The following is a 13111-nucleotide window of genomic DNA, read 5'->3' on the forward strand; positions in this document are numbered from 1 at the left end:
TTTAATATAACTTTTTACATACATAATTAATAAAATGAGAATTTTTATTTTAAAAATTTAATAATTTTATATTAAGTAAATTTTTTTACATTTTTTTATAATAAAAAAACCAAAAAATTAAAAATCAAATTTTAGTATCTTTTATATATTTTTTAAATAATTATCTAAATATTATTATAAAATTTTAGATCATATACATAAACATTTTACTAAAAAAAAAGTTTAAGTATTTTTATCAACATATTAAAAGTTAGGAGCGGATTTAATAGTTTATCCATGTTTGAATAAAAAATTTCGGGTCCAATAGACCCGACCCATGACTGAGATAAGTTATCGCACCGCGTGATTTCTGAAGCCCACTACCCACCCAAGCAGATAGTACCACGTTCTTCTTCGTTTCTGAAAATACCATAATTTTGTAAAATTAAGAAAGAAACACCATTGTTGTGAGTAAAACATTAAATTATTCAAATATTCTTCTCCCTCTTTATCCAAACCCTAGAAAATTAGGGTTCTTTTCTTCTTTCTTCAGTCATGGTCGGAAAAGCCATGGCCCCGACCTCGCGCGAGAAGCTTGCCAACCTCTTCAACTCTGCCAAGTTCGCCGGTGATGTAACTTCCAAGCTCGATACTCTCCGCCGGTTGCGGCGCCAACTTCCGCCGGAGGACCCCGTAATCCTCGCCGAGTTTCTCCCGTCGCTTTTCGAATTCCTCTCTGATCAATTCAGCCCCGTTCGCAAGTTTGTCACCGAGTACGCTTCCAATTCGCCAGCTTTTCTCTTTCGATTTTACGGCATTGGAGTTTGTGCAATTGGAAGTTGAATTTGGAACTTTGTTTTCGTTGTTGGTGTTTTCATGCAGGATGGTTGGTGAAATTGGATTGAAGAACACGGAGTTCCTGCCAGACATTGTGCCTGTGCTGATTGAAGTGTTGGACGATGACACTCCTGCTGTTGTTCGACAAGTTATATTGCTGGGAATCGATTTGTTTCGTTCCACGCTTGAGAAAATCGCACTTCAGGTTTTTCTCTTTTCAATTTTCAATTTTCATTTTTTTCTTGGGTCAATGCGTGAATTCGCAGTCTCTGAGCTTTTCGTTCAGTCAATTGTAAATTATTTTTACTATCACATTTTATTCTCAAATTCATGCATCTGAAAGATAATATTGTGAAGTTTGCTCTATTCTTTGATTTCTTTTATAAATTCTTTCTGGCAATCTTGAGATAGGTGCTATTCTGATTGTATTCAACAATTGTTAATACTCTACTTGCTTCTAGAATGGAATGGGGGTGTTCCAAGTTGAGAGAGATGTTGACTAGTTAGATTAGAATTTATTTATATAAATCGAGAAGGACCAAAAGTGAGAGAATAGTGTTGAAAGCATTAGAATTTTACTCTTATGTATGTTTTGTCGCCATCCATCTAAATCTGGTTTCCCCCTTCTTGGTGCAGAACTAAAACATTTTATAGAAACTGATAAAGCAAGTATACTATTCATATCTCCACCAAAAGAAATCAGGAAATTGATGAGAAAACTTAGCAAGTGTTCATGCTCAACTTTTGAAAATTATTGTTGTTATTATTATTATTATTATTATTGATTGTCTTCCATCTTACCTTGTGAATACTTTTTTATTTTTGGGACTGTATGGACATTTTCATTTTTGTTTACTTATCTTTTTTAGGGTCTATATTCTAGTGATTTAGACAGTGCACTTGAATCTGCATGGGTATGGATGGTGAAATTCAAAGATAAAGTATACTCAATTGCTTTTCAAGTAAGTAGTTTCACTCTTCAAAATATGGAATTACTGTTTTGGTCTATTGTTTGATGGTTCTTTCTTAATATACTTTAAGCATGGAAGTGGTGGTGCAAGGCTGCTGGCACTGAAGTTTGTTGAAGCAGTTATTCGTCTTTACACACCTGATCCCAATGGTTCCTTGGAGCCCACTCCTCATCAAGGTCTTAAACCTCAGCAGAAATTTTTGTCAAGGTAATTTTGATGTATTCCTCCATTACTTGCTTACATGGTTTCTCATCTGTTTACAGGAAGGCCCATGGGGTTTAATATATCATGGCTGAGGCGTGGTCATCCTGTACTTAATGTTCGTGATTTGTCAACTGAAGCTAGTCACAGTTTGGGTCTGCTGCTTGATCAACTCAGGTCTCCAACTGTGAAGTCTCTGAGTAACTCAGTGATCATTGTGCTAATTAAAAGGTATTTTATCAATTCTTATACGCCATTTGATTGCTGCCCATTAGTTAATGAAGCAAGTGGTTTCAAAAGGCACACGACTTCGTATTGTAGTCCTTATTTGCATGATTAAAAATATTCTATATATTCAACCTCCACTCTCTCTCTCTCTCTCTCTCTCTCTCTCTCTCTCTCTCTCGGTTTTGTCCACAAGCATGCAGAGAAACACATGGCCACACACAAATGATAACATTGTGTCACTAATTGATTGCTGATAACGTTGCTTGTAGAATTCTGTTTCTCCAAATATTAGTTGCTTGCTATTGATTTCCTTATTGATGTTCCTAGCCTTTCAGCTATTGCAATAGACAGGCCTACATTCTATGGCCGCATCTTGCCTGTTTTGCTCAATTTGGAACCCCCGAGCACTGTTGTTAATGGGGTGAGTGTAACAGCGGCACATCTTGCTTTGAAGAATGCCTTTCTGACATGCTCAAAATGTACACATCCAAGTGCTGCTCCGGTATTTATTTTAGACTAAGATGAGCTTGATATCCTGATTGTTTAATTTAATGGTGTTTTTGGTTGCACACCTTTTAGTGTCGTATAGATGAATTGAATTTGAATAGAGTTGGATTTTTTTATTTCCTTTTCTTCTGAAGTGACTTATGTTGGTGTTTAGTAGTGCCTATATTTTTGAATATTTACTGCGTTTCCATATTAATTTCTTATTATATTTGCATGTCATAAAAAATGTTTGATGGGCAGTAGAAGTGGCAGTGTTTAGTAAGGCAGCCATAGGGTTTTCTGGGTGGATCAGTTGTAGAAAAATAAGCAGATTGAAAATTCATTGAGTATACAAATGGCTAAATGTTGGAGTTTGAAAGCAACAAGAGTGGTATTTTATTATGAAGGGCATGAGTGCTTGATGATATACCTTGTAAGGTTGAGAAGCTAGATATTTTAGGAGGAAATGTGTTACTTGAGAGGTTTTTGCATGCTGTGGGAACCTATTGCTGAAACAGATAGGCATACGAGAAATTGACATAAAATTTCATGTGATTTTGCATACTTTGGGCCCAAACAATTTTAAAGGATGGGATTTATGTCTGGACTATATTTGGCGTAAAGCTCTTCATTGTTTTAGAGAATTTCTTCCCTTTAGACATGTTGAGAGATTGGAAAAGCTATGGTTCATTGATAATTTTTTTCCTTGTCTTTATAGCTCGTGAGGATGATCTCTTATTCTTCTATCTTGTATTATTGTTCTCCCAATGTTGATATCTCTTGTTGATTAAAAAAAGGATCTTATTGCTTATTTTGTGTTTAATATTTTATAAGTTTGCATTGAAAATGAGTTTCAAGAAGGTTTGAGTTTAATGTGTTCAAAGATGTATTAGAAAGTGCTATTCTAATATAATAAATCATGCCTAATTTTTATTTAAAACTTTGTTGCTTACCTGCATTGAGATGATGTCTTTTAATTTCTTGGTTTGTGGTAGTTTGCATTTGGCACAACCTATTGTTTTATATGTAAACCTTTTATTGTAATTCATTGTCTTGCAAATCATATGCTTCTGTTGGAATAATAAGTCATTGGAAAGAAATGATGTATATATCCCTTTCTATTTCTGGGGTTGGTTGTGAACAAAATTATATATAGAGTTGAAAGTATAAAAATAATTTAGTAATTCTAACTTTTTTCATATGAGATTGTATGAGTAGTCTAGTTCACATTTCATATTTGTGAAATTTGATTTTATCCGGCTTTATAGAAAAATGATTAGTTTCATTTTCATAGTGGAGAGATCGTTTGGCTGGTGCCTTGAAGGAGATGCAGTCTGATGGTAAGGCAGACCAGGTTTTCCACCTGATATCTGATATTAACGGAAGCTTAGAGAAAGAGAAAGATGTTCAACCACTTATCAAGGTAACTACCCTGCCTTCCTGGGATGTTTTTTCTTTTTTTGATTATTCCATTGTTATATATGTGCTTCTTTGAGCTGTATACACGTAGATATGGAACTCGTGTCAGCTGGATAAAATATTAGTTACTAATGGATATAGATAAAGGATTGATAATTCTATATGCATGAGGAAGAGATGGTAATTTCTTTAATGCCAAACAGAGTTGGAGTTTTGGTTCCAATTTTAGAGTTGTCTTCATGGATTGTTGAGTAACTTTTTCACTTTGAATTTGCTAGTGTATTTCTTATAGTAAGGGTGTCTTTGGGAATTGGGAAGGGTATATTAAATTGTGACTAAAAGGAGACCTTTTTACTGGTATACTTGTGGCAGCATTTATTGCTAATGGTTATATTTTTTTTAAAGGGCATTGCTCTTCAATTGTTGATTAGCATTTTATCTTTTGCAGAAAGAGGAACATGCTGTAAATTCATGTGATTCAGTGCACAGTAATTTGGCTAGTAAGCGAGCAGGATCACAAAATGGAGGTGATTTAGCTGAAGATGAAGATGTGCCTATAAAACGTGTCAAAACAACTTCTGATTTAAAGGAACCTAAGAAAGAGTTAGGCAGAGGTACCACTAACTCTCAGGATGACACTCCTTCAATGGGTCCAAAATCATCAAAAGGAGATGTAGATAATGGCCATGTGCAGCAGCTTGTTGCCATGTTTGGTGCTTTGGTTGCACGAGGTGAAGAAGCTGTTGCCTCCTTGGAAATTCTTATATCAAGTATTTCTGCTGACTTGCTTGCTGATGTGGTGATGGCAAATATGCATCACCTACCTTACCCGAATTCCGAAGGAGATGATGAACTGCTGCATGACATCAACATTATTGGTTCTGATGACAAGGCTAAATATCCACCATCTTTTGTGGCTGGCGTCATGTCACTTTCCAGTACTTTCCCACCAATAGCATCACTTCTTGGTGCTCATCAATCCGTCTCCAATGAGGTAAATCTATAATTTATTTTATTTAGTTAACTCATATTTTTGTTTTTAAGACATCTTTATTTCTCATTTACCTCCAATCCTAACTTTGGTGCATATTATAGAGGTCTCAAGGGGACGAAGAAGTTTCTGCAAGTGGGGTAGATAGTGCTGCTGTGCATTCTGGACTAATTCTTACTTCCGAAAATGTCTCCTCTCCTACTGACTTTCCGTCCTCTGATGCCAGCATACCTGGAGTGGAGAATGGATGTGCAACTGTGCCTTCTAATATTCATGATATTGGAAACATAGAGAGTGGAATCCCTGGCCTGGATTCTTTCGGTCGTAGTGATGCTTATTCCGAAAGTTTGGCTGCTTCCTCGTTGGCCTCGTCTGAGATTCAACATGAAGAAACTAATCAAGAACAAGCAACTAGTTTAGATCAAAGGTCACCACTGAACTTAGTTACATCGGTATCTACAGATAGATCTGAGGAGCTCAGCCCAAAAGCAGCTGTTGCAGATGTCAACAGCTTGGTGTCATCAACAGCTACTTCGGTTGTGTTGCCTTCCCGTGTAGTCCTGCCAAAGATGATTGCACCTGTTGTTGACCATTCAGATGAGCAAAAGGATCAATTGCAAAAGTTGTGTTTCATGCGTATTGTTGATGCATATAAGCAAATAGCTGTAGCTGGAGGATCACAAGTCCGATTTTCAATACTTGCTTATTTAGGAGTAGAGGTGAAATTCTTGCTTCTCAAACTCTTACTCTTCGTTTTTACTTGTATAATTTAATTATTTTACAATTAGGATAATTGATTCATATACTAAATGATATGTTTTATATTTTTCTTTCCTTTAGATGCATGGAGCACCCCATTTAGTTTATACACACATGATTAGTCATTATCTATGGTAGCATTAAGCTTTTATTTTCTAGTGTTTCCATAATACGTAAAAATTTGATTATCAAAATTATGTAATTACCTTTTTTGTTTTCAAGTGAAAGCAATTAGGATGTAAATACTTCTTGTGTGTCTAATGTATAGTTATAGTTCATATTTTGATCTTTTCTTCTCTTCTGCTATGTAAATCGAATTGTTCTTTGGCTCTATGGTGGAAGCTACTATCTACCACCTGCACAAAAATGATATAGAAATAAGTAGCAAGACCTGTATACACAATTGCTTAATCATCCACTTTGGAATAATGGCTTCACTTTTTTGTTTCTTGGGTTATTTCATGCAGTTTCCCTTGGAATTAGACCCGTGGAAACTATTACAAGATCATATTTTGGTTGATTATACTGGTCATGAGGTAAGCTTATATCTCAAAAATTGGTTACTGCATATGTGCCAATTGAGTTGGCTACTGTTTTTACTGTGACTAATCAGTTCTCATACAAGTTTGCACCCATCGCATGCAGACTGCATTCATTCACAATCTATAAATGCTGACAATGATTACCTAATGTCTCAGGGACACGAGTTGACATTGCGTGTCCTCTACAGGTTATTTGGTGAGGCTGAAGAGGAGCCTGACTTCTTTTCTTCCACAACTGCAGCTTCTGCATATGAAACATTCCTCCGAACGGTGGTCTGTACTTGTTCCTTTGTTTCTTTTTTGTCCATTTGCAATGCTAGCATTGAACTTTTTGTTTAATCCTTATGCAGGCAGAAGCACTTAGAGATTCTTTCCCACCTTCAGATAAATCATTAAGCAAACTGCTCAGTGAATCACCATATTTACCAAAATCAGTTTTGAAAATTCTAGAGAACATGTGTTCTCCTGGAAATGGGGATAACATTGAAAAGGAGTCAAACTCTTTGAATGCCGACAGAGTTACTCAAGGTCTCAGTGCTGTATGGAGTTTGATTCTTCTGAGGCCTCCCATTCGGAATACCTGCTTAAAAATTGCTTTACAGGTTTGGTTCCTACCTCTTTATTTATGAAATAGTATGGTGCTTCTTGTTATTGTTGCTATTTGTCCTCCCCTTTTACTGTTCTTTCCTCATGCTTAAATTGACCTTATAGCTTGCTTTCCTTAGTAATTGTAAATTTTCACTTGCAAAGTTTGATCTCTCGATTGATATTTATTGTCCTTTGGAATGAAGAGTGCAGTGCATCACATGGAAGAAGTGCGTATGAAGGCTATACGTCTGGTAATTGAAGAATAAGAGTTCCTCTTAAAACATTAAGTTGACTGATAACATCACTGGCTAAGAACTTGAGTTCTTTCAGGTGGCAAATAAGCTTTATCCTTTACCATCCATTTCTAAGCAAATAGAAGATTTTGCAAAAGAGATGTTGTGCTCAGTGACGAGTGATGCATCTGAAGCTACTGATGCTGAAGGATCCCTTGCTGATTTACAAAAGGTATTCTTTTATTTATTAGCTTATTTACCCTTGTTTCTCTTTTATTATTTTTAACTAGAGTCCTGGTCACATTGTTAATTCCTGTTAACCTTATTATAATATTTTTGTTTGCTCTTTTGTTCTTTCGTCCTCTATTCAGGGACCTGATACTGAAAAGCTTGCAAATGAGACATCATCAATGACTAGCAGCAGTAAGGACATCTCACCAGATAATCGTCAACCAGTCACATCTGAAAGTATCTCTCCAGAATCAGTTTTTGAGGCTCAGAGGTTAATGTCATTGTATTTTGCTTTGTGTACGAAGGTATTGGTGTTTTTTTTAGTCTGGATCCTTCATCTTGTTTCTGTAACTTAATTTTGTTGTCATACTATAAGTGTGATATATATATATATATATATATATATATATTATTGTTGCTCTGTGATGGCAGAAACACTCTCTCTTTCGCCAAATATTTTCCATCTATAAGAGCACATCAAAAGCAGTGAAGCAGGTATGGGGTGCCAGATATGGCATTAGAGTGATTATTTCATTTTTGATACTTTTGCCACTATTTATACCTTTCATTTTATGGTGCAGGCAGTTCAGCGTCAAATTCCTATATTAGTACGTACTATGGGCTCATCTCCAGATCTCCTTGAAATTATTTCAGATCCTCCAATTGGTAGCGAGAGCCTCCTAATGCAGGTTTATACTTCCACCCATTTTGTTTTATGAAGTATATATTAATAATCATCCAGTTTAATGTTAGCCTATACTAATATTATTAAGAAAATGATTGAGAAGAATTGAATTTACAGAAAACGGAAAAAGTATTTTACAAAATTTTCCTTAATATTAATGATATCTCGTACTTTATGATTCCTCTCACTTTTTTCCTCTTCCATTTTCATTCCGTTTTATCCATATTGCTTATTTCAATCATTTATTGAATAAAGGTATACTTGGGGAAAACGGAATTTAAAATAATCTAAATATCTCAAATGAACAATTATTTGAAACTGGAGGGAGTATATTTTGTGTTAATTTATAGAAGTTGAGTAGAAGAGATGCTGACTTTATACGATTGGTGGATATTGACACGTTAGTATTGATCTTATCAGGTGTTACATACACTTACAGATGGTACAGTCCCTTCTAGGGATTTAGTGGTTTCAGTGAAGCAGTTGCATGATTCAAAACTTAAGGTATATGAAATGCTTGTATCAGTTGTCTTGAAATACTGATTTTTCCATCTTATATATATTTTTCTTCGCTTGACAGGATGCGGAGGTTCTTATTCCAATATTACCATTCTTACAAAAAGATGAGGTTCCCCCCTTTTTCCCTTTCCAATTGGATTTTACATTCACCATAGTTTTTATAATATAGCCGTCATGTGAAGATACACCAATAAGATTGTGATTTGATTTACTTTCAATGGATAAATACAAATTGTGGGGCCTATATGTTTCTTTGGAGTTATTTCTTGAGCAGCTCATCTGATGCAACATGGTTTAACAAATTTTTTGGTAGGTAATGCCAGCTTTTCCGAGTATTGTGAATCTTCCTTTGGAGAAGTTCCAAGCAGCGCTTAGTCGCATGTTGCAGGTAACTTTCATTTTACAGTTGTTAATTAGAGTTGTCAATGCTAAACTAGATTAGGGAGACATACCTCACTCTTAAAGCTTGAGTAAAGGTAGAACCAAGTTCATAGATTTGTTGGAATATTGTAAAAGCTTAACTTTACAAGGTAAGATGGAGGCAAAAACTAAGTTTAAAAAAAAGGTTCACACTTCTTTTTGGATAGGTTTCAAAGTATTGAAGTTGAGGAGGGTGATTAGATCCAAAGAAAAAAATTGGGGAATTCAAGAGGCACAACTGCAAAGATGTTGATTGTGCATTGAAATCAGTTGAGAGGAACTCTGGATAATCTAGAGAAAGGATTTCATTCAGATCAACCAAGTTCTTTCAACCTTTGCAAGCCTTTTATGCAATCTGAGATACCCAAAAGGAAAAAAAAATTTACATACAAGAAATAAACTATGACTGATCTATGTCCACTAACCTAAAGACACCTAAAATACATTATAATATCTCCTCCTGTTTCCAACACTTTGAGATAGCTTTTGTGGTAGAATTAGGTCTTCTCAATTCTAGGATGATATCAGAACTAATCCTATGGTTGATATCTTGGGCCTTGGGGTTAGAGATTTCTAATCCTGTAATCTTCACAATTCAAATATCCACTCCATGAGTGGATAACAGCCATGATGATGAATTAGGATTTTCCAGGTTGGAGTAAAAATAACAAGGAAAACCACCTCATCATGAGGTAGAATGATGGATAGGGTACATGCAATCCTGCTGATTAAATTCTCATGAAATTCTATTCCCCGTGAAACTTAATATTTCAGAGTCAACTGCCTTGATCACAAAGTTGTTACTTGTTAGACATATATTTCATTTTCTTTACTAGAATAAAAATTGTTCTGAACTTTGAATTCATTTTTTCAATTGAATGAATTTGATTGTTGAGTTTTTATGCAGGGATCATCACAAGCTGGTCCTGTGCTCACACCTGCTGAAGTCTTAATTGCAATACATGGAGTTGACCCAGAAAGAGATGGGATTCCCTTGAAAAAGGCAGGCTTGTATGATAATCATTTAAGGCATTGCAGTGATTCTTGATAGATTCTACATAACTGAAATGTTCATGTGCAGGTCACAGATGCATGTAATGCTTGCTTTGAGCAACGACAAACTTTTACCCAGGAAGTTCTTGCCAAAGTTTTGAATCAATTAGTGAGTTATTGGGAAATGGCTTTACATATTTGGAATGTATTTTCAACTTGGTCTCATCATGGAAGCTGCATGTGCCTGCAGGTTGAGCAGATTCCTCTTCCTTTACTGTTTATGCGTACAGTGTTGCAAGCAATTGGTGCTTTTCCAACGTTGGTAAGAAGCTTTTCCAAGTAAAATTTATGAATTATAATGCAAAGGAACATGCGTGGTTCTATAGTACGTGGTGTTTACCAGAATTTATTTTTTACAATGATTGATTGCTTAGAATTATGTCTCTGTTTTTGAAATCCCAAATGATTCTCAAAGTTAAGCTGCTTATATATTATGTCTTTGCTTATTTATTTTTAGTGTGTGGGATGCTACCTTCTACTTAATTCCTTACTGTCACATGAAATGAACCTACCTTCACCCTTTTACCTGCTTTCATTGTTTGATTTGAATTTGGTATTTTGGTACAAACTATTGACATTTATTAGGTGCCAGCTCTGTGAGAACTTACTAGTTCTTGGAAACTTATATCTTGGGGTGTGTTTGGTTAGGGGGGTAAAAATATGATGGAAGTTTTCATGTATGAGTAGGGTTCCATGAGTTAAATGACACATGGAACAAAATAGATCCATATTGTTAAGCCCTTAGTTTTGTCTTGTCCTTGTGGTGTGTGGCAAGTGCTACCATGCACCTTGCAATTCGACGGTGAAGATTGAGTTTACTGATACACCAATTGTGCTCATTTTAGTCACTCCCTGATTTTTCACGTTTTGAAAATTGTGGTTAACTACATTTTAGATAAAAGTTTATAGCCATGATCCTGGAGTTTCTTAGAATATCTCAAGAAAATTCTTTTTCAGGATCATGCAGGTTATTTAGAGAGAATTTAATGATACTCTTATGATTGCTGAAAATGTCCTGAAAAGGCTATGTTAATTTCGGATCACAGATAATTTTGGTCATTTTGTTTAATGTTCAGTGATTTTTACCTAATAAGCGAAGGATGTGGCATGCTTTATTGTATCAGTTATCCATTTAGGTTTCAGCTGCTCATTACTTTTTTGTGAAGATACATTATTCTCCTTTTTTAATCATTTAGTCTCTTAATAATTTTTTTTTCTTTTGGGAAAAAATCATATATTGACATTTAGGTGGACTTTATAATGGGAATTCTCTCGCGGCTTGTGAGGAAGCAGGTTATTATTTTATTTACTTACTTCTTTGTAAATCAATCGAGCTGTTTAGAGTTTATATGCATTACTTGTTGAAATGCTCCAGATTTGGAAATACCCAAAGTTGTGGGTGGGATTCTTGAAGTGTGCTCAGTTGACAAAACCTCAATCATTTGGAGTTTTGCTTCAGGTAACATTATGTTTTTCTTTAGGGCTAATTTTGTTCATGCTTAAATTATGATTTGTTTAAAGCTGTTTTTTTAATATTTAATATTTTTATTTTTTAAAAAGGAAGCTAGTGGATTTTATTCATTCTAAACAATGTTTAAGTTTCTTACTTTCTAAATTTTAAATATATCTGTTCAATGCTATAAGACAAACTGTGTTTAAAGGGACTTATATTTTACTGACTTATTTATAGTCATAGCATATGATAGTTGGCGTTATTTGATCAGCCAATTCTTTATAGTTGAAAACGTTTTGTTGCTGCTGTTGTATATTTTTACTGATGTTTTTTCTGGTGGTGTATGCATGCAAGCAGCTACCTCCAGCACAATTGGAAAATGCATTAAATAGAATTGCAGCACTAAAGGCACCATTGGTTGCTTATGCTAGCCAGCCAGATATACAGTCTACACTTCCCAGGTTCATGAGTTCACTTGGCACAGTGCTGTGAAATTGACTTTTGTTTCACATTCACTATTAAATATCATCTTGAATCTGTTTTTTTTTTCTACTTTATTTCCTGATTAATAGTTTTGATTCTTTTTTTCTTTTTGGGGTTGTCAATTGTGTGGGTTCCCCTTTTTTTGCTTTAGGTTGGATCTCTGTTTCTTGTATTTGCCAATTTGTTACTGATTTTAAATTTTGAATTTGTGTCCAGGTCTGTGCTGGTTGTTCTGGGAATTGTATCAGAGTCTCAGGTTACAAGTCAGGTACAAACTAGTCAAACAGAGACTGCAGAGACATCCAACTCCGAAAAGGATACGGTGACAGAAAAATCTAAAGAATCATCTACGGCTAGCTGAACTGTAAGTGGTGGAATCTATTATTCAATCAATGGAAAGCCTAGATCCAATTAGACTAACTGGTGCTGCGACTTGTCTCAATAGTATAGGGAATGAAGAACCAGTACTGATAAACTTGTCACATATACCTAGATTCTAGTTTGGCCATGCTGCTACCTCTCAATAATCTTGGGGAATGAAGAGCGAGATGAATTTGTTACAGTTAGGTAGGTCTAGATAGTTTTTGGGCATGAGCCTGTATCATTCCTTCCCTCACTAACAGGAAAACAAGCTGGTGTGATAATTTATAGGTGAAAGAATGTATATTAAAATGTGTAGTAATAATATTTTCCTCAATTTAATCCCAATTTTGGTTTCGTTGTTTGATCCTATACCAATGTTTATGTACTTGTTGGTCCTGCATTTGTTTCATTGAATTTCATGTATGTCAAAGGGTCGATGACTTAATATATCAAAGGAGCCAGGGGTTTGGTAAACTAAAATGTTGTCTCATTAGATTCTAAGCATCTATTTGCCTTCTAATGTTTACTTGTATTGAACTTGTTTTAGTTGAGATTTATAGGATAAGCTATGGTGTATAATTTATTAGCTTTAAAGTTTAATCGAATCATCTGCTGCTTGATGGAACATAAAGGGGGTAAAGTGGCATTGCCTTCAGTGGAAGGCGTTGCA

The 13111-nt window shown here is 35.1% G+C and overlaps 1 protein-coding gene across 2 annotated transcripts; it reads left to right on the plus strand.

Annotated features, from left to right (window-relative positions):
* Positions 1–353: 353 nt before the first annotated feature.
* Positions 354–12810, plus strand: LOC112750313 (uncharacterized). Of its 2 annotated transcripts, none has more exons than XM_025798973.3 (27): positions 354–752; positions 862–1021; positions 1686–1778; positions 1858–1963; positions 2051–2219; positions 2544–2718; positions 3997–4125; positions 4570–5115; positions 5217–5831; positions 6339–6407; positions 6570–6686; positions 6764–7015; positions 7205–7252; positions 7332–7466; positions 7606–7770; positions 7898–7960; positions 8047–8154; positions 8571–8654; positions 8731–8778; positions 8983–9057; positions 9997–10092; positions 10171–10251; positions 10333–10404; positions 11391–11435; positions 11518–11601; positions 11953–12056; positions 12295–12810. In XM_025798973.3, the coding sequence occupies exons 1-27, from the start codon at positions 535–537 to the stop codon at positions 12437–12439; spliced, it is 4002 nt and encodes a 1333-aa protein (XP_025654758.1). In that variant the 5' UTR covers positions 354–534; the 3' UTR covers positions 12440–12810. The 2 variants fall into 2 exon arrangements, with proteins under 2 accessions (XP_025654758.1, XP_025654766.1); XM_025798981.3 differs by having other exon boundaries at positions 355–752; positions 2544–2637.
* Positions 12811–13111: the final 301 nt, after the last annotated feature.

The sequence above is a fragment of the Arachis hypogaea genome, chromosome 2 (assembly GCF_003086295.3).
Source record: "Arachis hypogaea cultivar Tifrunner chromosome 2, arahy.Tifrunner.gnm2.J5K5, whole genome shotgun sequence".
In the NCBI taxonomy this organism is placed as follows: domain Eukaryota; kingdom Viridiplantae; phylum Streptophyta; class Magnoliopsida; order Fabales; family Fabaceae; genus Arachis; species Arachis hypogaea.

Excerpts from the sequence above, each read along its gene's own strand:
- LOC112750313 (XM_025798973.3), top strand. The coding sequence starts at position 535 with ATGGTCGGAAAAGCCATGGCCCCGACCTCGCGCGAGAAGCTTGCCAAC. Across the intron at positions 7,961-8,046 it reads CATCAAAAGCAGTGAAGCAG|GCAGTTCAGCGTCAAATTCC; the intron begins GTATGGGGTGCC and ends TTTATGGTGCAG. Across the intron at positions 8,155-8,570 it reads GCGAGAGCCTCCTAATGCAG|GTGTTACATACACTTACAGA; the intron begins GTTTATACTTCC and ends TGATCTTATCAG.